Here is a 21,261-nt window from a genome sequence, read left to right as displayed (position 1 = left end):
TCGCAACATGTCATCTTACAATTAAGATCTATTATAGGCGAAATATTTTGTAATTAGCAAAAGGTGCATTTTTTATTTCCAATGAAAATAATAGATAGGTGATATGCATGTCACATGGATGTCATCTTTTTGTTATATACATGGCAATTGTTTTGAAAGATATGCGTGATTTGTTTCTTTTTGAAAGGGTACATATATGATGGAATCAGTCTATCTAATTTTTCTCCAAGTCATCAGAAAAAATAGATCTAATTAAAATACGACATGTTTTTACACTTTTTTTATTCTAACGTGACAACAACTAAATGTAACATGCGTGCAGTAGATTGAAAATGAACCACCTCCGAGTAAAAAAGGTCCCAGCCCACGCTAGATTCCCTGCGTGCATGCATGCTAACTGAAACGGCATGTAAAATCATTTTTACATTTAATTAATTGGCTTCTTTCCTCTAAAATTTAAAGGTCCAGATTTATTCAACCTCTTACCTCTTAGGAGGTAATAGGAGTACCGTAGCAATGCCCATCTCCATCTCTTATTTAATTGCTTGACATATCAGCAAAAATCCTATGCAACACTACCTATATATCTCTCATGTAAAAATAGTATAAGCAACTACACCTTCAATATTCAACTATAACACATTATCTTAAAGTTACTACAGACCTGCATAATCTTAGATCTTTGTTATTGCACAATTTTGGAAAAAAGTTGTGTAGACTAAGGGGGTGTTTGGATTCAAGTACTAATATCCAGAAGTCCTAAATTTTAGTGCTGGTCCATCCAAACAGAAGTGAAATAGAGTTTGTTAAACTTTAGCTAAGATTTAAAAAATTTAGTAAGATTATGAGTACTAATGGCAGCTGCAACGTGCTTACCAAAGAGGTGCAGAAAAAGAGAGAAAAAGGTAGTTGAGGTGCAAAGTATTGGACTGAAGGTGTAGCACCGGCTGGTACTTGTGGCAATTTTTGCCCCTTGAAGCATAGATTATGGGTGGATAATATTAGAGCAATATGGACCATAGCTTTACTAGCTAGCGTGTCCTTCACTAGCAATTTCTTGTAGTGTTCAGACTAAAGCAGTTCTAATAGATGCTAAATTTTAACTCTTCCAAATAAACCCTAAGACCAGTAGTTAGTAGACTAGTAGTTAGTTTCATTTCTCTTCAAACTTCATAGCTAGCTAAATTGGCAACCAGAACGTGTAGGAGGTGGCGGCCAGCCACGTGCAGAGCGAGGGAGAATGGCCCCTGCCCCACATCTTCCATCTCATTTCTTTGCTCGACAAGGTGACGGCATTATTCCCTTGCTCGCTGGACACCCTTCACCTTCGAAAGAACGTGACCGTGTTGCCGTCCGTATAGCTGACGTATCCTGGCTCCTGCCGTCCCTGCGCCTGGTGTGCCCGGACGTCGCCGAGCGAGGATCAACCTCGTCAACTTCGATGGCGGCTGCATTACCTCCGCACCAAACCCTGCTTTGAGGTTGACTCCTTCCGCTTGTTTTTACACTCCGCGGTAAAAAGGAAAGAGAAAAGCATACGCTCACGCTGCTCCTTTATTTCGATCCAAAAAATAGAAAAAAAAAATACACCACCGTATATATACTGCTACTATCAATGCAAATTCTATACTCCTACATATATACTTACTTTAATTTTAAAAATACAGTAGGACCAGAGATTTTTTAGAACGGCGTAGATGATGCGTATTCACGTATACTATATAGTCTACACGGGCTTGTGTGGAACAGGAGCGTAGTGGGCGTACGGCGGCCAGTACAAGTGAAGCTCCGTCTTGTACGTCACCGTTCGTCCCCGCAGGTCCACCGGCGTCGACCGGACGTAGCCCAGCGCGTAGGCGAAGTCGCCGGTGCCGCCCACCACGGGGTAGTCGGACGGCTTGGTGTTGTAGGTGCCCCCGAGGACGGACACGGAGCCCCGGTGGCCGGCGTGGTCGACGGTGATCTTGCCCAGCGACAGGCTCTGCAGCCCGTCGAGGGTGGTGGTGATGGAGCTCCCCTCCGCGACGCCGGCCACCGGGGAGGCCCGGTCGGCGCGCACCGTGAGGTCGTCGCGGAAGACGTAGATGGTGCCGAACGGCGTGGTGGTCTCGCTGACGCCCGCGCCGGCCACGCCGTCGACGACGATGTACCCGGTCTTGTTGATGGTCTCCTGCTGGTACAGCGTGAGGCTGAGGGTCCTCCCGTGGCCGCCGCCGGCCCTGCTCCCGTTTTTGCCGAGCGATGTTGCGGCTACAGCCGGGGACTGAAACTGGAGGTGGTGAAGAAAGGCGACTGCTGCCAAGCAGAGCAGCAGGCTCTTGGCAGCACTCGTGGCCGCCATGGCGACTGATGATCCGTTGCTGCTACCTACCTGATTGTTGTTCCTCCTGAACTGGCTTAGCTCTTCTTGACGATGAGGTAGCAGAGGAGCTTTTATACACTGCAGGCCTGCAGCCAGGATGGACTAGCGAGCAATTCTGAAGCAGCTGATCTTGAATTCTTGACGAATTGGAGGCTAAGGTCTTGAAGGAAATTGACGGATCGAAGACGTTCGTGACAATGGACATAAATTCGGTCGCCGTCCAAGTACAACTTGATCATCTATATGGTTGACTAATGGTGGAAGATACCCTTCTCTGTCTTAACTCGGAAGACCCGTGACCTGACCTCAACTGCGACGTACTATGGTGGACTTGGTTGCCTGTGGGGGGACCGCGCCGTGGCGTATATGCCAGGGCGTTCAAGCTCTTCCTTTCTCGGGAATTGGTAGTCTTTTTTTGAGATTGGAATTCTAGTAGATTTTTTTTGAGTAAAACACCATAAAAGTGTCTCATATCTGATTCATATCAAAAAAAATAATTGGTAGTACAACAAGACGACATAAAGAAAATAAAATTACACCGAAGAGTTCTCTGGTCGTCTTCTTCATCCGATTGTTCGTCGTCCAGCAGAACTTGAAAAATACACTGAAAAAACGGTAAGAGAAAGGAACACCCGCAAACGTCATCGCCACACAAGACTTTAAAGATTGCAAAAACCACTCACTATTTGCAACGAGATCTAGTAACCGCTGAAAGAACATCGGCTGGGGAACACCCCAACCAACACAAGTTTGCAATCCTTCACCACCAAAACAGAGGGTTAAAGAAACCGGATCTTGCCGCCGAATAGATCGAAAGAAGAGGTCGAAATCGCCACAACAAAGGACAACCAACTGCATCTTCTGACTGACAAACCAACTGCAAAGATCTTGAGAGAACCTTCAGATCTTGTAGAACTAACTCTCACTTGACCATCGTCAACGCCAGAACGGACATCGTCGAGGTAGAGAAAGGCCGGAGAGACCTTATTCTAAAGCATCATCATTGCCACCACCTTGTCGATGTCGCTGGAGAACCAAACTCTAAAGAAATTAAACAGATGTAAAAATTCTTTAAACAGATATAAGAAAAGGATTGATCCCCACTCCTCTTCCAACCGGCGGCGAGGCCACAGGAGGGGCGAGGAGGGGGCAGAGGGGGCAGCGTGGGAGGGCCTGGCGGCGGCTGAAGGGCCTGGCGGCGGCTGCGGGGAAGGGGCGTGTTTTTTTTGAGCGATGTTTTTTCACCCAGCCGTCTGAATTCTGGTAGACTTGGTTGTCAGTTAGTAGTGATTCCGTTTTCCTTTCCCCTCTCCTTTCTCTTCCTTAGTGGACCCAGTAAAAGCAGAGGAGGTTTCTTTCAAAAAAAAAGCAGAGGAGGTGCCCTAGCTCCAGCCCAGTTGCAAGCCCATGGAAGACCGGCCCGGCGAAAAGGCCCGTCTAACAAAATCCGCTTTGTTTCCTCGTTAGCGGGGTCGACTAAAATACGCGGCCGTGCGTCATTGCTTACCCGGCAGTGACCACACGACGACGTGGGCCGGCAAACGGAACCAGTTCCGGTGAAGGCCATAGAAGATTCCTCCGTCTCCGTCCGTCCACCACCACCAGCACCAGCTGACCAAAACAATTTTTCAGACCAAACGCGACGCACGCGCGCGATAGCAAGCCTAGCGGGATTAATGGGGCAGAGCCAGGCCCGAGCTGGCAGAGGGAGACCCAAACCAGACGCGCGGCACGCGACGCGGGAGGAGGAGGAGAGGCAGGAGCGGCGCGGCGACATCGCGAGGCCAGACGCAGGCGCCGAGGAGGAGGAGGAGAGACCAGCGCGCGGCCCGGCCATGGACACCTTCTTCCTGTCGCACGGTTCGCCGACGCTCTCCATCGACGAGGCGATCCCGGCGCGGCACTTCTTCAAGTCGTGGCTGCCGGCGAGGGTCGCGGGGGACCGGCCGCCGCGCGCCATCCTCGTCGTCTCGGGCCACTGGGAGACGGCCACGCCGGCGGTCAACGTCATCCGCGGCACCAACGACACCATCCACGACTTCTACGGCTTCCCCAAGCCCATGTACCAGGTCCGATCCCCCACCTCTTTTCCTCTCCGGCGGCCCTCTCTTCCTCCCGAATCCCGATTCTGTTGGGGGAATGGGAATCCTCTGGTTTGAGATGACGGGGCGTGTCGAAATTGGCTTCTGATTTGCTCGCGATTTCGCATAGGAAGAAGTCAAAATTGGAAGCTCCCATACTCGCGTACAACGGCCGATGACACTGGATTATACGATTTTAGCAGTTCATTGTTGCATCCCGTAGTTGAAATGGTTCGGCTAAACAAAGATGGCCTATGCTTTTGAGTTACCTAGCAGATCATCAGCTCTGCAGGCGAAGAAATGGGGAATTTGTCATATCTCCAGATCAAAGATCTCGCTGTGCTTGTTTGTCTTAAACAAAGATAAAAATATGCTGCATTTGCCATGTGCAGTGTCAGATTCATGGGTCCATTGTGCAAGTTGTTGGCATGCCCTGCGGCTGAGCAACTGGGCTCTGTCATCGGTTGATATTAGTTTACAGCAAAACTAGAAGATGCAGACATCTCGCTGGCCTAAATTTCACCTACTCTGGTGTTACATGGGCTACGTAAGCATATAGGCCCGCTTGTCAGCAGCAGAAATCACGACATTATTCTTCATGGCTATGATGCTATATTTATGCAAATTGAAGTAGGTAAGGTGGCACTAGCATTTCCTGGATTGATTAGATTAGTCATTAGTCGACCAGCCTGCCACCACTCTGCATTTAGTTAATTATTTTACCATCTCAAAATCGAAAACATGAAAAGGACCTTTGCAAGTAAGATGTCCTTTTGCTATGGTTGTATTGTATCTCTATTTCACAGGCAGAAGTTAAACTAATAATATATAGTTTAGCTACTATTTTGTTGCAAACTCAACACATTTTTATACAAAAAATCAGCACAAGTACTACTGTACTTTAGCATTTTGCATTCTACCATAATTCTATAATTTGGATAGCGGTTGAGGTATCATACTTGTTAGGTTTGAGGTCATTTGAAAATGGGGGCTTTGGTATTTTTTAGCGTGTAAGCTTAGTTTAGCGCATTCATTCTCATAGGTCTCTTTGGGTGTTTGTTTAACCTCTAAGTTTCAACTCAGCTTTAGGGTCACCAACTTATTTTAACTATCGGTCGACAGTCTATGCTTCTAGATACTAGTACTCTTGATCCTTGAGTAGGTAGGTTCATAGCTAATATAATAATCATTAATCAGAAAAATGTTTAGGTGCCATTGCAAATCTCGTCAATGCCAATTTGGCATCGCCTTTGCCTATGGCCTTTTGGCCAACATGCCCTAGAGTCGTCGATGATGGATATGGAAACTTGACAAAAATCATGAGCATGCTTTGAAAGTTTGAATGGAATTGCTCTGAAATCTGAACTCTCCCCTCTTTGATCCTGAATCAACTGTTTGCCACTGTCCTTCCTCGTCCAGCTCAAGTACCCCGCCCCCGGCGCCCCGGACGTGGCCCTTCGGACCAAGGAGCTCCTGGAGCGCGCCGGGTTCGGCCCCGTGAAGGAGGACCACAGCCGCGGGCTGGACCACGGCGCGTGGGTGCCGCTGATGCTCATGTACCCGGCCGCCGACATCCCCGTGTTCCAGCTCTCGGTGCAGACCGACCGCGACGGCGCCTACCACTACAACCTCGGACGGGCGCTGGCGCCGCTGCGGGAGGAGGGCGTCCTCGTCCTCGGCTCCGGCAGCGCCACCCACAACCTCCGCAAGATGGGGCCCATGGACGCGCCCGTGGCACAGTGGGCCGTCGAATTCGACGCCTGGCTCAAGGACGCGCTCCTCAGCGGAAGGTAATACTAAAAGAAAAGGCGAAACTGACCGGCGCTCGGAGCTGAGCCGGTGATGTGCTCCTGCTGATGATTCCCGGTGGCCTTGGGCAGGCACGATGACGTGAACCGGTACGAGGAGAAGGCGCCGCACGGGAGGGTGGCGCATCCGTGGCCGGACCACTTCTACCCGCTGCACGTCGCGCTGGGCGCCGCCGGGGAGGGCGCGAGGGCGGAGCAGATCCACCAGAGCTGGACCAACGTCTCGCTCTCCTACGCTTCCTACAGGTTCTCCGCAAACAACTGACGGCCGGGTCGTGCCGTTGGTAGCTGCCAATTGCTGAATGATTGTGAAGTGCGAACCATATCTACCATCCGTGGTCGTGTACAGTATACGCACGCTTGTAGCATTGTATGCATCAGAGATAATGTTTGATTGTATCATTCAGTGAGGTGGCTTATTATTTCAGAAAATAAGCTCTCTGGAGTTTGGCATACAGATGTTTCTTGTGCTCCCTGGACTCGATTACCCGAACTGGGCCGTCCTCCCCGAAAGGCCGATCTAGCCCAACTGCGCCCACGGCCTGACGCTTCGGCATACTGTTGTCATGTGGCTGGCACACGCACACAGGAAAGGAACTTTCCCATTGGCCTGCCTACAGGCTACTGTATATCTGTACAGGCAAAGTTGTTGCGCATTTGGGCTATGAAACACGGAATCTGACCTGATGACAATCGTTTGTTCCGAGCAAAAGGCCGCTTTGGCTTTGCCTTGCTCCAGTCTCCAGACCTCCAGTGGCCAGTGATCTCACAAATTAAAGGTCCCTTGCTTTCGTGATCCTAGACCTGCCGACGAAGCAACGGCGGCATGTCATCCGTGCATTGGCGGCTGCGCCGTTTCGAGCGTGGTCGCCTCCAGCCTCGCGATCAGTTCAGTTGCGGGAGCACTGCACCACCTCGTCCACCGTCGTCCACGTCGACACGTGCAAGGGTATACTAGCGTAGCCTTAGCTGTTTTGCGCTGCTGTGTTCTCCCCCTCGCTCTCGGATACGGCGTGCACAACCGATTCGATTCGACGGTTTCGGAATACCGGCAGCCGGACGCCTGCACAAAGCAATTTCCACACGCTGATCAGCTGATGTGATCGAGTGGAACACGCAGACAACAAAATCTATCGTTGAGACGATCTGCTTGGCAACGTAAGTAGGGCAGAGGTGAGGTGCGGCCGTGCGGGTTAAAATCATGCACGGACAGAGTTTAACCTCTGTCGGGTGTAGCGTGTGGTCGCTTTATACTAGTAGGTCTCGAAGTGATGTTCTACAAAAAGATATCAGCTTTACCTTTTTCTTACACTTAGTTTTTGCTGAATGATGGGGTGATCCACCAACCAAAAGGAGCACGCACCGGGGCCAAATTAAGACTTGAGAGACCACTTGGGTGAAGGAGATCGCACCACTGTAAAAGTGTAAATACGAGCTACGACATGATTCATGGCGTACTGCAAGGGGTAGTTATCTATGTTCTAAGTGCCAAGCGCTAAGAGTGTACCTAAAACACTTTCAGTGGCGTCAAGAGATGGGTGACCGCACGATGGCACATCAATTGGTCTCCAGCGCAGTTTTGCAGGGTGTGGGTGCTCTCGTGGCGAACCGGCTTTACGAAACGAAGTATATTTCCCTTTTTTGGAAGCTCATGCATGTGCGGCATATGCCTTCAAAGTGCTCCCTTTCTTTTCTTTCTCTATAGGTTAGTACTACAAGACTAGAAGATGAGAGTCTGAGTCGCAAGGCAGCTTTAATTTGTTTCCCACTCCAAGAAAAGCCTTCACTGCATGGATCTTCTTTTGTTTTTTACTTCAAAAATAAAAATGTGTGGGTGCATAACATTTTGGAGAATGTAAGGTTAAAATAATCCTACACGTATTGATTCTATTTGTTTCTACGATACGTTTGGAAGTTGGAACTAATGAATTTTACAGAAATTTTAGACACATTTCACATAAAAAATTATTCAATTTCTGTAGCGACTAGCGAGCAAGCAAAGGTCGGAGGACAGAGGTTGTCTTTTGTGCAACTATATATTACTGTATTGTTGAAGATGTGCTACGGTACTAGTTTCTCGAATGAATACGCCAGGTTTTAGTGGTCCTACTTTGAAATTTATGACTGTGATTTCACTGGTGAAGGAAAAAATATTTTCGTTTAATTTCTAGTTTATTTTTACTTCGGTTGACAAAACGTCACATTATACAGCTCCTCTGCTGGCACAAAATAGATGAAACTGGAGTCGGTACAAGTCCTCCCAAGCAAATTTTTTCCATTCCATTCATGCTCGGGGAACATAAATGGAAAAGAAAAAATGTGAACAAATATTTCCATAAATTACGTACGCGTACGACCGTATACCTGATCTTATTGAGCCCTACCTAGAACTCGTAGGGTTTCGTGAGGACACCCCTGCATTAAAAGAATGAATGTACAGTGAAAGGCTGGTCAGGTGCAACGCTCGCCACCTCTATATATAGCGGCCGCGCACCGAGCCCATCATCGCTGCCAGAGACAGCCTTCAGCTCTAGAGAGAGAGAGAGAGAAGAGAGGGAGAGAAGGGACAGATGGACGTGGAGAAGGTCGAGAGGAAGGAGGTGGAGGTCGACGACGATGGCCGCGTCAGAACAGGTATTGGGCGCTGCACTTGCTCCCTCTTATACCTGTACGCGTCCCAATTCCCATCGAGCTCTGTAGCCTCTGAATTTTGGTCTCTGTTCATCATTTATCTGCCTTCGTCAACACCGCCATGCTTTCGTATGGCAGTCCGCGGCCTCCGGCGTGTCCCCGTACTGCCGAGACGTGAATTTCTCCATGCCTCTGATCCGTAGATTTTTTTTTCTTCGAACAATAGATCCATAGGAAGTGGTAGGAACATACGAGAGACGCTAGAAGTGCAGAATATAGTTCATGCTTCATGTTAGAAGTTTTCTAGCAAGACCGTTACCATCTACAGCGACCTCCTGCCATTACCAGACACTCGCCATGTGTGTGCTTCCTGCTCGGGATCATACATGGCAGTAGCCAGTAGATCGACACGTCCATGTCATTTCTTACTCTGGAATCTGGATAGGAGCATGAGCCATCTTTCTCCCTTTTGAGTTTTGACCGAGGAGCCGTGAAGCTTTCAGTTGTCAGCACTTAGGAAGCATTCAGTTCTCTTGCATGTCATTCAGACATCGGACCCTTCTCATTCCCTGTTTGGATCTTCGTCTTTCTTAATTAAAAAAAATACTAGCAAGGCGAGGTTGATAGAGCATGGGCATAGATAAAACTTGAATGAATTCAATTTCCATTTTATCCGGAAAAATATGAGTACCTCATACGAAGATGGACACAAATAGATCTCCATCATTCAAAATCTAAGCTAATCCTTTTGACATTTGTTACCTGCAAAACTTATGCGGTGCTTGGAGATTTTATGAACCATTGAGAGGTCCGGATACAATGGTTAAAAAGGGAGGAACCATCTTGCAGTGAGGCCCATGTCACTAATTAAACTAGAAAGGCTATTTATTTACAAAATCAGAACAAATAAACAGTGGCAATGCAATATTTAGTTTCTTTGGTTTTAAAAAGTAGTAGTAATATATACATGGCATAATAGTTAGAGTGAAGGGCCCAGCTTAGATCTGACGCCAACATCTTGCTAAATGTAGAAATTTGAGACTCTCGTTTTTATATTAATATAAGAATGGCAAAGTTTAAAATTTGAGTCAAACGGTGTGTTAGTATACGATCAAGAAATCTAGTTGAACATATTCAGGGAAACAAAACCAATTTTGCTTATGATGGTCACAGTTTTGAAACCTCGCCAAAATTATGAACTTCCATCCTGATCTCAGTTTCCCTGACCTGCCATGCTTTGCAAGCGTGACTCAACGAGATTGAACTTTCCTTGAGCGTATCAATTTTCTCTGAAATAGCACCGTGATACTGAAGATGACTACAAAGTATATATTCTTTTTTTTTTGCATCATTATCTAAAAAAACAGGCACTTTTGCATAGTATAATCGAATAAAGCTAGCACCAGAAAATGTGGCATACTGTATAACTGAATAAAGCTAGCCAGCACCTGAAAATGCGACATAACATTGAGTGAGGCTTCTGTTACCACACCTTTAAGAAGATTGGAAGAGCGTTAGTGGCATAGTATTGATGCAGGAACTGGGTCCTGTGTCTGCTACCAGTTGGTTCCAGCCACTGGGTTCCTTGCAAGATCCAAAATGCCAGTGACTTGGCAGCCACTACCTTTAACATACCCTTGAACAAGAAGTGATGAGGTATTTAGTGTCATTCTGCTGCTACACAGTTCCAGTTGCCAATACTAGTCCTCCAGGATTATATTCAGGCATAGTGCCGTGTGAGATCATGTCATTAGATGGTTGTTGCAATCAGTATCCTACTGTTTTATTGGAGTCCCGAAAAGAATGGAGAAAATTATTCATCTGGAATCTGTAATAGTCTATCAGAAAGTGTTTAGCGTGGGCCATCATTGGGTGATGAATGGATGGCTGGAAACCTGCAAGTTGTGCTCTCTCCACTTTCATCAGGAATCGTAATTCTTCAAATAGCTTTCAGGGCATCAAAATAGCACATATATAGCTAAGTGCATTTGGAGTGCTCCATTGTGGATTTGTGGGCCTGGACAGAGTTTGTGAGTATGACTGGACAGTTGAGCCGTCCTGAACACTGGCTGGTGAAGTGCAGAATCTGTATGGATGCGCCTGTTGGTGAGATGATGTTCCGTTATTGCCTTACGGGGTCTTATTGGCTTGTGAGTTTGACTAGTTTATGCCTGGAAGCAAATACCTGAATTCTCAACTGTTGCAAGGTTGTTGGGTGCCACATCATACTCCACATACTCAGGTTGCTCAAAAGAGTGAAGTTTTTCTTCTCAGGTGCATGCTTACGTTGCTCAAAAGAGTGAAGTTTGTGCAGCTCCAGTTGAGCTAATATAACACGAGCAACACGGGCAAATCTTGCTTTAGCTATTTAACTTTCTTATAAGCATGCTTTGGTTGTATAATTGCTGCTACTTTGGTAGTGCTTGGAACTTGGAAGCCAATAACTGAGAGGGCGCTGCGTGACGATCAACACATGGGCTATGATTAGTAGCTTATATACACATACACTATACACTGGTTGTTCAGTTGGTTTTGCTTTATGTAATGGTATCCAGCGCATGAGCAGTATATCAATGGGCTCGCTTTGCTCAACTTTTTTTACGAAAAATGATCGAAAATGATGGCGACTTACCTGGTGGGAAAAAGGAGTCCTGAGTTGACTAGCAAACGTAACGCACTTGAAAGTGTTTTCATGATGGCTTCACTGCTGTATCCAAATCTTTCTACTGAAAAATGTTCAGAGATCGCAAATACTAACAAGCTTCTTTCTGCAGCGTCCAGCACGGTGTTCTGTTCTGCATTCTATCAGAAGGTGAACGATGGTAACTGACCTAGTGACCTGGATATTTACAGGAACGGTATGGACGGCGACGACGCACGCCATCACCGCCGTGATCGGCTCCGGCGTGCTCGCCCTGCCGTGGAGCGTGGCGCAGATGGGCTGGGTCCTCGGCCCCATCGCCCTCATCGGGTGCGCCTACATCACCTACTACACCGCCGTCCTCCTGTCCGACTGCTACCGCACGCCGGACCCCGTCCACGGCAAGCGGAACCACACTTACATGGACGTCGTCCGATCATGCCTCGGTAACCAATAAGTGTCCAAATCATAGGACTTTTCTGAATTTCTTGGACGCTGGAAGCATGTTCCTGATTGCGATAACTGACAATATTGCTCTGAATCTGATGATCCATCATGTGTAGGGCCTAGAGATGTGGTGGTGTGCGGACTCGCACAGTATGCCATCCTCTGGGGGACGATGGTGGGCTACACCATCACCACTGCCACAAGCATCATGTAACTATCTCTAATAGCCTGAATCCTGGATGAAATCTCTGAAAATGAATGTGCAGTGGGGGCGCATCGATGATCGATCTAGTCTGAACAAAGTTTGTTGGGCGCATGTACAGGGCCGTCGTGCGCACGGACTGCCACCACCACAGGGGCCACGACGCGGCGTGCGCCTCGTCGGGGACGATGTACATGGTGGTGTTCGGCCTCGTGGAGGTGGTGCTGTCCCAGTTCCCGAGCCTGGAGAAGCTGACGCTCATCTCGGTGGTCGCCGCCGTCATGTCGTGCACCTACTCCGTGGTGGGGCTGTTCCTGAGCGCCGCCAAGGTCGCGTCCAACCACGCGGCGCACGGCACCCTCCTCGGCGTCAAGATCAGCGCCGCCGCCGGCGTGTCGGCGTCGACCAAGACGTGGCACTCGCTGCAGGCCCTCGGGAACATCGCCTTCGCGTACACCTACTCCATGCTCCTCATAGAAATCCAGGTACATATATATATTCTTGCACATGCCTGCCAGTGCCACTAATGTCCATGGTGGAGACTGGAGACAGAGTAACACTGGCATCGCTCGCTTCTCCGTTGATCTGCAGGACACCGTGAAGTCGCCGCCGTCAGAGAACGTGACGATGAAGAGGGCGAGCTTCTACGGCATCGGCGTGACGACCATCTTCTACGTGTCGCTCGGCTGCATCGGGTACGCGGCCTTCGGCAACGCCGCGCCGGGGAACGTGCTTACCGGCTTCGACGAGCCGTTCTGGCTCGTCGACGTCGCCAACGTCGCCGTGGTCATCCACTTGGTCGGAGCTTATCAGGTGACGATGATCATGACCGTGTGCTGCTTATTGGCTGTTTCGCACAGTACGTAGGAGTATGCGTGTGATGATGAGCGTTGAGCGTAATGTTTTCTTCAATTCTGCAGGTGTTCGCGCAGCCCATCTTCGCGTGCTACGAGAAGTGGCTGGCGGCGCGGTGGCCGGAGTCGGGCTTCTTCCACCACGAGTACGCGGTGCGCCTGCCCCTGGCCGGCGGCGGCGGCCGCGCGGCGCGGTTCACGCTGTGCAAGCTGGTGGTGCGCACGGCGTTCGTGGCGGCCACGACGGTGGTGTCGCTGATGCTGCCCTTCTTCAACGCCGTGCTGGGGCTGCTCGGCGCCATCGCCTTCTGGCCGCTGACGGTCTACTTCCCGGTGACCATGTACATCGCGCAGGCGAGGGTGGCGCCGGGGAGCCGCAAGTGGGTGGCGCTGCAGGCGCTCAACGTGGGCGCGCTCGTGGTGTCGCTGCTCGCCGCCGTGGGCTCCGTCGCCGACATGGTGCAGCGCCTGGGCCACGTCACCATCTTCCAGACGCAGCTCTGAATGGAAGCGCATTCAGACCTGACCTGATGGGCGCGCGATGGCAGACATACACGTGACGCGTGCAACTGACCGATCATACTTTTGGATGTATGCGCCGCCGCCTGTAGTACTGTACTGCTTGATATTTAGCGTATTGATTTGGGAACAACTAAGAATGTCTGTAAGTTATCTGGCTAGATTTATGTGTATTGCACGAGTGCTTTATCGTGTACACTCGATGGGAAGCCCAGCTAATAAATTATTTTAATAGATATATTTTTAGAAGCTCAAGATAAGAGAGATGGTTTTGTGGTGTAGTTGGTTATCACATCAGTCTAACACACTGAAGGTCTCCGGTTCGAGTCTTTTATTTCTTCCTTTTTGTCATGGGTCTCGCCCCAACCGTTTCAAATGGGCTCTCAAGAAGGTAAGAACTTTTTCTTGAAAATACACTACAGACACAGACTGCGCACATAGATGCAAACTCACCTCTAAAACTCACACACCCTACTTTATAAGTAGCATCGAGAGATTGGATCGGTATAACTTGACGAGTATTTTGCGCGCGCTACCGTTTTGTAGTTTTTTTTAGATATGTCAGATAATAAGTTTATTTATAAGTATTATTACATGTTGGTATGATTTGTGCAGAACATTCTGTATGCTGCATAGACAATGGGATTATGACCTGGCAGTATAAACTAATAATATGAACAATATTTCCATTGACTGGTGAGTACAGTTGTAGATATCTAATTATATACAGGTTCATAGTTTTACAAACATACATAAGTAGAGACACAGAAACAGGAAATGGATTGGGGTCTTGGGAATGACATTGTATTTCCCACTTGCTTCACTTGGGAAGGTCTCGATGCCTTGTTGTGCTATTGGAGGGACTGCGAATTAAGAAGGCAGTACAATGAATACGCACCTGGTATGTTAGTTTACCAATTTTTTGGCTCATTTTCTCGCATGAGCCCCTTGTCATCCCATTGTCATGACCATATGATGAAGCTTCAGGTATTACAAATAAACAAAAGGGACTAAACTGTATCCACTCCAGAAATTTCAGTTAGATATTCTAGATGTTATTAGTACAAAATTTGTCGCCTTAAACTGAGGTTTAGTATGTCATATAAATTAATCTATTGAAGCAACTAAATCTTGCAAATTCACATGATACTATAACGTTTATAGGATACTACAATCGATAAAGTGGGAATCTTTATGAAGATTCATAATCTGAACCAACATTAGTGTGTTCTTTAACTGGTATTAAGTTCATTCTTATTACACTATTACTATAGAGCTCTGTTGAAGTAGCGCAGCTAGAGGATGAGATGCTATATACATCAATTTGAAAGAGAATTACCTTCTTGGCTGTTTGTTGAAGATCCACTCATCTTGTAGTATAGTGTCATTTAAAGAGCATTGTTGAAACGTGCTTCACAAACTGCACCTATGGAAATACATTATCCCCACAGTTGCAAGTTGAATAGTTCTGCAAATGGATAGATAAAAAGCGAATGACTCAAACTGTGATCATAAATGGTCCAAAAAATTATGATAAGTCAGTTAATATTTGCTAACCTCTATAATTGGCACGTAGAAAAGGTATATTATATTCGGCAATGGAACAAAAATGCAACTGGTAGCATTTTCAATGGACATGATTATCCGGCCTTTTAGGAAGGATAACACTATATTCTGTCATGAAGCAGTTGATAAAGTCCAGTATACTAATGACAGAAAAAGGTCGCAATATGATGTTGACAGGATCAGCATAAACTATCGCAAACTACAATTCATTTATGCATAAAAATATAATGTATAAGATAAGCTTCCTTGTAAGAACTATCCTATTTGGCCACAAGCAAAACATGTTTCTTTCATTCTCTGAAATATAATTTGAATTATGGGCTTGACTACATCACGGTACACCTGTTCATTCCATAAGGTGTGGACAATAAAAGTTAAATGATTATTGTTGAGAATATGTATGCACAATAATGGAGAAACATCAACTGTCAATAAAAAATTGGTACTATGGACTTAAACCCTGCTTGGACTTAATTAGGGACAGCAGCTTGGACTGAGAAGAGAAAGAGCAATACCTTATCATTCGAAACATGTTCATCTAGAACATCGTCGATACAAAATTTAAAAAAATGAGGAAGTATGAGGTTATAATTATAAGTATCAATGGCATGGTATACTTTAGCTAGCAAAATCGAGCCTTTGCGACCAGGAGAATGACATTATGACAATGACATACTCATGAAGAGTAAAAATGGCTACAGAAATGCGTCAATAGCACGGTAAAATTTGACAGGTGACTGCAAGGGCAGATCAATCAAAAAAATGCTGGGTGTTGTCTTAATAGATATTCCTGTTAACCAGTGCAGAATACTCAAGCCACACATGCATTCTCAAAAAACATCCTATATTACCAAGTAGGTAGCGAACAACACTGGATAGCAATGTGGATAAAGGACATCTAGCCCCATAGAGTAGGAGAAACTAATGTCATAACAGGCTGGATGTATAAAGATCACTTACAATAGCATGCTGCCCATATGCCCATAAGCTGCCACTGCACCACCATAGTATGAATCAGCCTACGGGTGTGATATAGCCTGAAAAATGAAAGCAACTCGTGTTATTCATGTTTAGTGCAACTGGATTATTTCTTTTGGTTTATTAGTTGATGTGGCATGATTTGGATGCTTTTATGTGCACCAGCACATATAGAAGAGAAGGTATGTAAAGATTGTGTCAATCAGCATTGTACCATGTGTTTGTAGTTTAGTGGATTAAGTTCTTCAAGATGAGCCACGCAGCCTGCAGAAACCAAATCCATCAATCAAGGTTTAAGATATTTCATGAAGGATTTGGGCACAACTCTTCCTAAGTAAAGAGATCCATATTAGGTTGTGCAATGTTAAAGAGATAATACAGATCCCTACAAATACTATGGAGTGGCATCCCTCGTGAGTACAATGAGAAAGTATGAAAATCATTGATCTTTGTGAGTATGTCTTCCACTGAGATTATCTGAAAGTGTTAGCATCTAGTAACTCTGATAGGACTCGAAATTTAAGATTTGCAGACTCTGCATTGAATAACCTCGAAGAATTTGTGAAAAGAAACAGATCTATTGTATAATATAATATGTTGCGATAATTTAAACATGTAGGTTTGAAGTTATTTACCTTTTGGACCTCCAGGTAATGACTTGTGTCTGCAAGCCAAACATCCAAATGCATGAATTCAGATAGTCTAGAATATTCAGAGCATGAACCTGATCAAATAACTATTTGGATTGAACACCTTACCAAATAATATTGGTAAGGTGTTCAATCCAAATAGCGACTATACTTTTAATATTATCCAAAGATATTTGTTGGACTTGATGTTATCCAAATCAGGATATTTATTATAGTTACTATAGCTGGAACTATTATCCTAAAACAATAACTCCATCAGTCTTTCAAAAAAGAAAACAAATAGCTCCATACATATCTTCATAATGCTTTATTTAGTTATGTACCAAAGCTCAATCATGTTGCTTCTTTTTCATTACAAAATTCAGAGAGATCATGACTCCAGATGCTTTAAGATCCAATTGAGTTCAGGTGTGCACACCCATTATTCATCCAAACTCTCTATGTACTTTTTGCGAGGATCCATCCAATTCCTGTTTGAATGCATCACTAAAAAATGGTTTGTTCACTATTTAGTCTGAACTTGACTATTTGTGTCACTAAAATGTAATCAACAATTGCCTCACTGCATGTGTCAAGCCTATGCCAAACATGTGCTAATATGTGTTTGTCATTGTATTCTATTGGGAAATAAAAATTGGACCTAGTCCAAGAGAAGAAACACCATGATCTTTGCTGGAAATATCCACTGTTATCTCATATTTCTATGATAATGGAATTAAAAAAAATTCTTATATAAAAAGGTCCTCCTCGGTTAAGGTTTTCTATGATAATGGAATTAAAAAAAATTCTTATATAAAAAGGTCCTCCTCGGTTAAGGTGCAATGCTGCAAAACAACACCAGAAAAGTAGCTTCATAACTGTCAATTTGCAATTTGCTATGTTTTCTTTGGTGCACTATACACATAAAAAAACTACTTGTATCATACTCCCCAGGGAGGTATATGGATCATGCTTGGTGAAGTAAATAAATGGAGTGGTGGGAAAAAAAAAGGAAGAAAAGACATGAGCAAGAACTAAATACATAAGACCTTTTAGCCATCAGCACACAGTGGTGTCTCACTACACAGAAAGCACAACAGCTCAGTTGGAAGCAGTCACCACAAAAGTTAATAGTACAACATCACTGCAAAAGGATCTTGGGCAGAGCTTTATCTCAAAGAACACTGTAATCAATTGGATTTAAATCAATAATACCTACGCAAAATCAATAAATCAAATACAACAGCTGAATTTTTTTTCTGCTGTTACGTAAATTTTCTTGCAATACAAAAGGGAAAATACCAAGTGGTTGAGTATTCACCTGCAGTTAAATAATAGCTTTTAGTAGAGGTAAATGTCAAATGGTTAAGTATTCTTATGCAGATATACAAGAGCATATAGCAGAAGGTGCAAGAATCATAATGATTGTCTTATTTCTTTCTACAACTACTGGTATTGATCCTCGTCAGAAAATCCGTAATTATATGTCAAGAAGTATGGTTACATTAGATCATATCGTGTCACAAACACATATAGTACGTGAGCTTAATCACAATGGCTAATGGATAAAGAACTATTTTCCTTTAGTCAATGCAAATATGTGGTTTGCTCTGAAGTTGACATAAGAAAGGCATATGAGCACATCCAAGGTACTTTTAGCTTGTTAAATTTATGGCTTGAAAAATAAGATTCATTTCCGATTTAGAATCATTACCTAAGGCAATGCAAGTAGACAGAATGTGCCTTCTTGTTTTCATCAAATAGGACTCCTTGCCAACTACATGTGTAGTCACTTTTTATTCAAACTTTTGCAGAAATTAGGGCATGGTTAATAAAGGTTAAAGGATAAAGAATCATTGTCTATTTCCAAATGCAAACATGCAATATGCTGAACTTGATACAAAATTACCACAGGAGCATGCCCAAGAAACTTTTAGATTATTACAAATTTATTGTTACAAAAATATGATTAATTTCCGAGAGCTAGAAACTAGAATTATGACCTTAGACAAGGCAAGTAAACTGAATGTGCCAGCGCATTTCTATTCACTTTTATTGTTATCTGTGCAGAAATCTGGGCATGGTTGATTGTTCACCGACTCACCATTGCCAAGGCAAACTATCAAACATATGGTGTGCACCTCCATGAACAGATCATTGGTTTGGTTTGCACTGGCAAATCATCAAACACAGTGTGCATCCTCCATTGATGAGACACATGTGGACAGCAGGAGGTGGAATTGGAGCGGATGGAGCTACAGACCTGAGACCTTGCCGCGTGCTACAAATCAGCCGTTGGTGCTGGCAGGGGCCGCCTTGCGCGCCTGTGCTGCCCGCTGGAGACACTGCCATATCACAGCATGACCCTCATAAGCGAGTTGTGCCTCCGTTGACAGCGCAATGCGATACGGCCCTCATCAGCGCAGCCCTCGCTGGTGAGCCGCGCTGCTGTAGCGCACGAGAGAGAGCAAATGCCAGAAGCGTGATGGGACTCGGGAGCAAGGCAATGGCAAGGGTGCAGTCACAACAGGAACGAACAGAGTGGGCAGATGGATTCGAGGCCTAAGAAGAAGTAGATAGAAGTGATGAGTTAGAGAGCTTAATTTGAGGGCAACAGGCTCAATTTGGGTTGGGGCGATTTGGATCCAGTGAATAGAAATTCGTTTTTATTTTGCAAGCAAGAGCACTGGACCGCCTGATGCGCATCCGCCGGCTGCCATTCATGCTCGCACGGAGCAGGTGCCTGCACCTGCTATCCGCCCCTCGCATGCCTTCCTCGCCCGCTCGGCGCAGCGCTCGCCTGCGCCGTCCTGGTCGGAGAGCCAGCGCCATGGAGGAGAGTAGGGGACGCCAGCAGGAAGACTCAGGTGGACTGGTGGAGTAAAGGAGAAGATGGGAGGGGTATGATATTTTCCGTGTCTACTGACATGAGGAGCCGAGAACCTTCCGGCCAATAGCATCGCAGCAAGCAGGAGCCCAGACGCCGGATTCAGTACGCACCGCATGATACGGATCAAACGGTACATATTAATTTTGTTATCGTGGATAGCCTAGCTGACTGTCGAGCGGTACACAAATAATATATAAAAATATTGACGAAGTCACCTGATGTCTCGACGTGGCCGTGGATGGGCACGTCAATAAGATCAACATCCTGAATTGCTAAAATAATAAATCAAGAAAAAAAATGCAAAATCAAGAACTTGAATATGAAGGGATATCTTCTACTTAAAAAAAACTAACTTTGCTCCTCATTTGTATTTCAGATGTTTTTTTGTGATCAAAGTTAACCGATAAATATTTCTTTTAATTTGCATCCAGTATAACTCATTTAAACTACTAAAAGATGGTGCAAGTGCCCTAGCAAACTCTGCTTCCTTTTGTTCCCTCCTTTTTGACGATCCCCTTATATTCTCTGAACACTCAACATGGAATTTGGTCGGAAACATTGGGTATCAAAATTCAAAAGCTCATTAGTGAAAAACTAGCACCATTTTTTTTTCAAAAAAAGGAAGAATAAAGCTAAGGAGCATGCTGACTTGACACCAGTGGAGTACATCCCACAGATCGACGCAGTACACAACAAAAGCAGCAAAGCTAAAATGATTATCAGCTTCTCTTTCTTGCCACAGCATTCCCAGTCGCATCACTTTGCCCTGCCTAATGCGCATACACGATTCAGCCACTTTGCAAGAGCGGGGAGCAAATCTATGGTGTCGCACGATTGTGTCTAGATACATTGGAATCCTTGTGTGCCGTGCCATGTTCGCCTCCTTAAGTGTAAAACAAGAAAATCGCAGCTGCATTGGAGAACTTTTGCCCTATGCTGTCTTCGATTTGTCCATACATTTTCTTCACCTTTTAATAAGGATGTTTTGCTTTGGATGAGGATATGGCAAGCAATGACTTTTACCATATTGTTATCACCTGTCGATGGAGATGTGCATGATTACTTCTATCCAATCCTCTCAGGTAGGCCCTATATGCATATAGATGATGACAAATAGCTAGAATACCATCAGAAAGAATATATGCCACAAATTACTACTTTAGTTTTAATTCACACCAAACACAAGATGCCGGTTATATACCACTGAAGAAATGCTTTATGTACTTCAGTTATGAATCCATTACATATTTACCTGAGCTGTGTTCTTCCTATATATCAAGGTTTTACAACTTTATAGGTGTAGTATTCGAGTTGGATATAATCTCAAAAAAAAAGAAGTTGGATGTAAAGTTTTATTCGAAACACAATATAGATACATACACTTATATTTATTTGCACACACTCACCCATATATATAATGCACATACACACATCATACCCAATGAGAGCACATTAGGAAAAACATCAGAAAAACTAGGCCAAGTCACTATAGGAACGACGCCTCACTTTAACAAATATATTAATTTCTCGGAACTAATTTAAAAAAATATTAGCATCTATCCTGAGTGTGTGGGTGGGTACGCAAAGCCAAAGTTTATATTGCGAAATTACAAATTCAGCATAAAATGACATATTCAGTCGACAAGGGTGGCG

At 45.1% G+C, this 21,261-nt stretch overlaps 3 protein-coding genes and 2 long non-coding RNA genes across 11 annotated transcripts; 2 read left to right on the top strand and 3 right to left on the bottom strand.

Moving 5' to 3' along the window:
- Positions 1–1,515: 1,515 nt before the first annotated feature.
- Positions 1,516–2,620, bottom strand: LOC120708864. Its single transcript, XM_039994284.1, has one exon. It carries the CDS (start codon positions 2,339–2,341, stop codon positions 1,727–1,729), a length of 615 nt encoding a protein of 204 aa, XP_039850218.1. The 5' UTR covers positions 2,342–2,620; the 3' UTR covers positions 1,516–1,726.
- A 1,327-nt stretch (positions 2,621–3,947) lies between these two features.
- Positions 3,948–6,708, top strand: LOC120708861 (extradiol ring-cleavage dioxygenase-like). Its single transcript, XM_039994281.1, has 3 exons — positions 3,948–4,431; positions 5,863–6,233; positions 6,324–6,708. Exons 1-3 carry the CDS (start codon positions 4,039–4,041, stop codon positions 6,514–6,516), a joined length of 957 nt encoding a protein of 318 aa, XP_039850215.1. The 5' UTR covers positions 3,948–4,038; the 3' UTR covers positions 6,517–6,708.
- Positions 6,709–8,736: 2,028 nt separating this feature from the next.
- Positions 8,737–13,798, top strand: LOC120708860 (amino acid permease 4-like). The gene is made up of 6 exons (XM_039994279.1): positions 8,737–8,885; positions 11,736–11,969; positions 12,087–12,180; positions 12,294–12,657; positions 12,764–12,985; positions 13,093–13,798. The coding sequence occupies exons 1-6, from the start codon at positions 8,822–8,824 to the stop codon at positions 13,528–13,530; spliced, it is 1,416 nt and encodes a 471-aa protein (XP_039850213.1). The 5' UTR covers positions 8,737–8,821; the 3' UTR covers positions 13,531–13,798.
- A 395-nt stretch (positions 13,799–14,193) lies between these two features.
- On the bottom strand, positions 14,194–17,459 carry LOC120708857. 7 transcript variants are annotated; one of them, XR_005689496.1, is made up of 5 exons: positions 16,725–17,459; positions 16,304–16,566; positions 16,072–16,148; positions 14,444–15,453; positions 14,194–14,408 (listed from the first exon to the last, which is right to left on the bottom strand). It is a non-coding gene; the product is annotated as an uncharacterized LOC120708857 (long non-coding RNA). The 7 variants fall into 7 exon arrangements; XR_005689499.1 differs by having other exon boundaries at positions 16,304–16,353; XR_005689498.1 differs by lacking the exon at positions 16,725–17,459 and having other exon boundaries at positions 14,444–15,013; positions 15,103–15,453; positions 16,304–16,718.
- Positions 17,460–17,791: 332 nt separating this feature from the next.
- On the bottom strand, positions 17,792–19,653 carry LOC120708859. The gene is made up of 2 exons (XR_005689502.1): positions 18,433–19,653; positions 17,792–17,902 (listed from the first exon to the last, which is right to left on the bottom strand). It is a non-coding gene; the product is annotated as an uncharacterized LOC120708859 (long non-coding RNA).
- Between the last annotated feature and the right edge of the window lie 1,608 nt (positions 19,654–21,261).

The sequence above is a fragment of the Panicum virgatum genome, chromosome 5K, assembly GCF_016808335.1.
Source record: "Panicum virgatum strain AP13 chromosome 5K, P.virgatum_v5, whole genome shotgun sequence".
NCBI lineage: Eukaryota > Viridiplantae > Streptophyta > Magnoliopsida > Poales > Poaceae > Panicum > Panicum virgatum.
Note: the sequence above shows the minus strand (reverse complement) of the source record. Positions and strands in the feature narration are given on the sequence as shown.

Excerpts from the sequence above, each read along its gene's own strand:
- LOC120708864 (XM_039994284.1), bottom strand. The coding sequence starts at position 2,341 with ATGGCGGCCACGAGTGCTGCCAAGAGCCTGCTGCTCTGCTTGGCAGCA.
- LOC120708861 (XM_039994281.1), top strand. The coding sequence starts at position 4,039 with ATGGGGCAGAGCCAGGCCCGAGCTGGCAGAGGGAGACCCAAACCAGAC. Across the intron at positions 4,432-5,862 it reads TCCCCAAGCCCATGTACCAG|CTCAAGTACCCCGCCCCCGG; the intron begins GTCCGATCCCCC and ends TTCCTCGTCCAG. Across the intron at positions 6,234-6,323 it reads GACGCGCTCCTCAGCGGAAG|GCACGATGACGTGAACCGGT; the intron begins GTAATACTAAAA and ends GGCCTTGGGCAG.
- LOC120708860 (XM_039994279.1), top strand. The coding sequence starts at position 8,822 with ATGGACGTGGAGAAGGTCGAGAGGAAGGAGGTGGAGGTCGACGACGAT. Across the intron at positions 12,181-12,293 it reads ACCACTGCCACAAGCATCAT|GGCCGTCGTGCGCACGGACT; the intron begins GTAACTATCTCT and ends GCGCATGTACAG. Across the intron at positions 12,658-12,763 it reads TGCTCCTCATAGAAATCCAG|GACACCGTGAAGTCGCCGCC; the intron begins GTACATATATAT and ends GTTGATCTGCAG.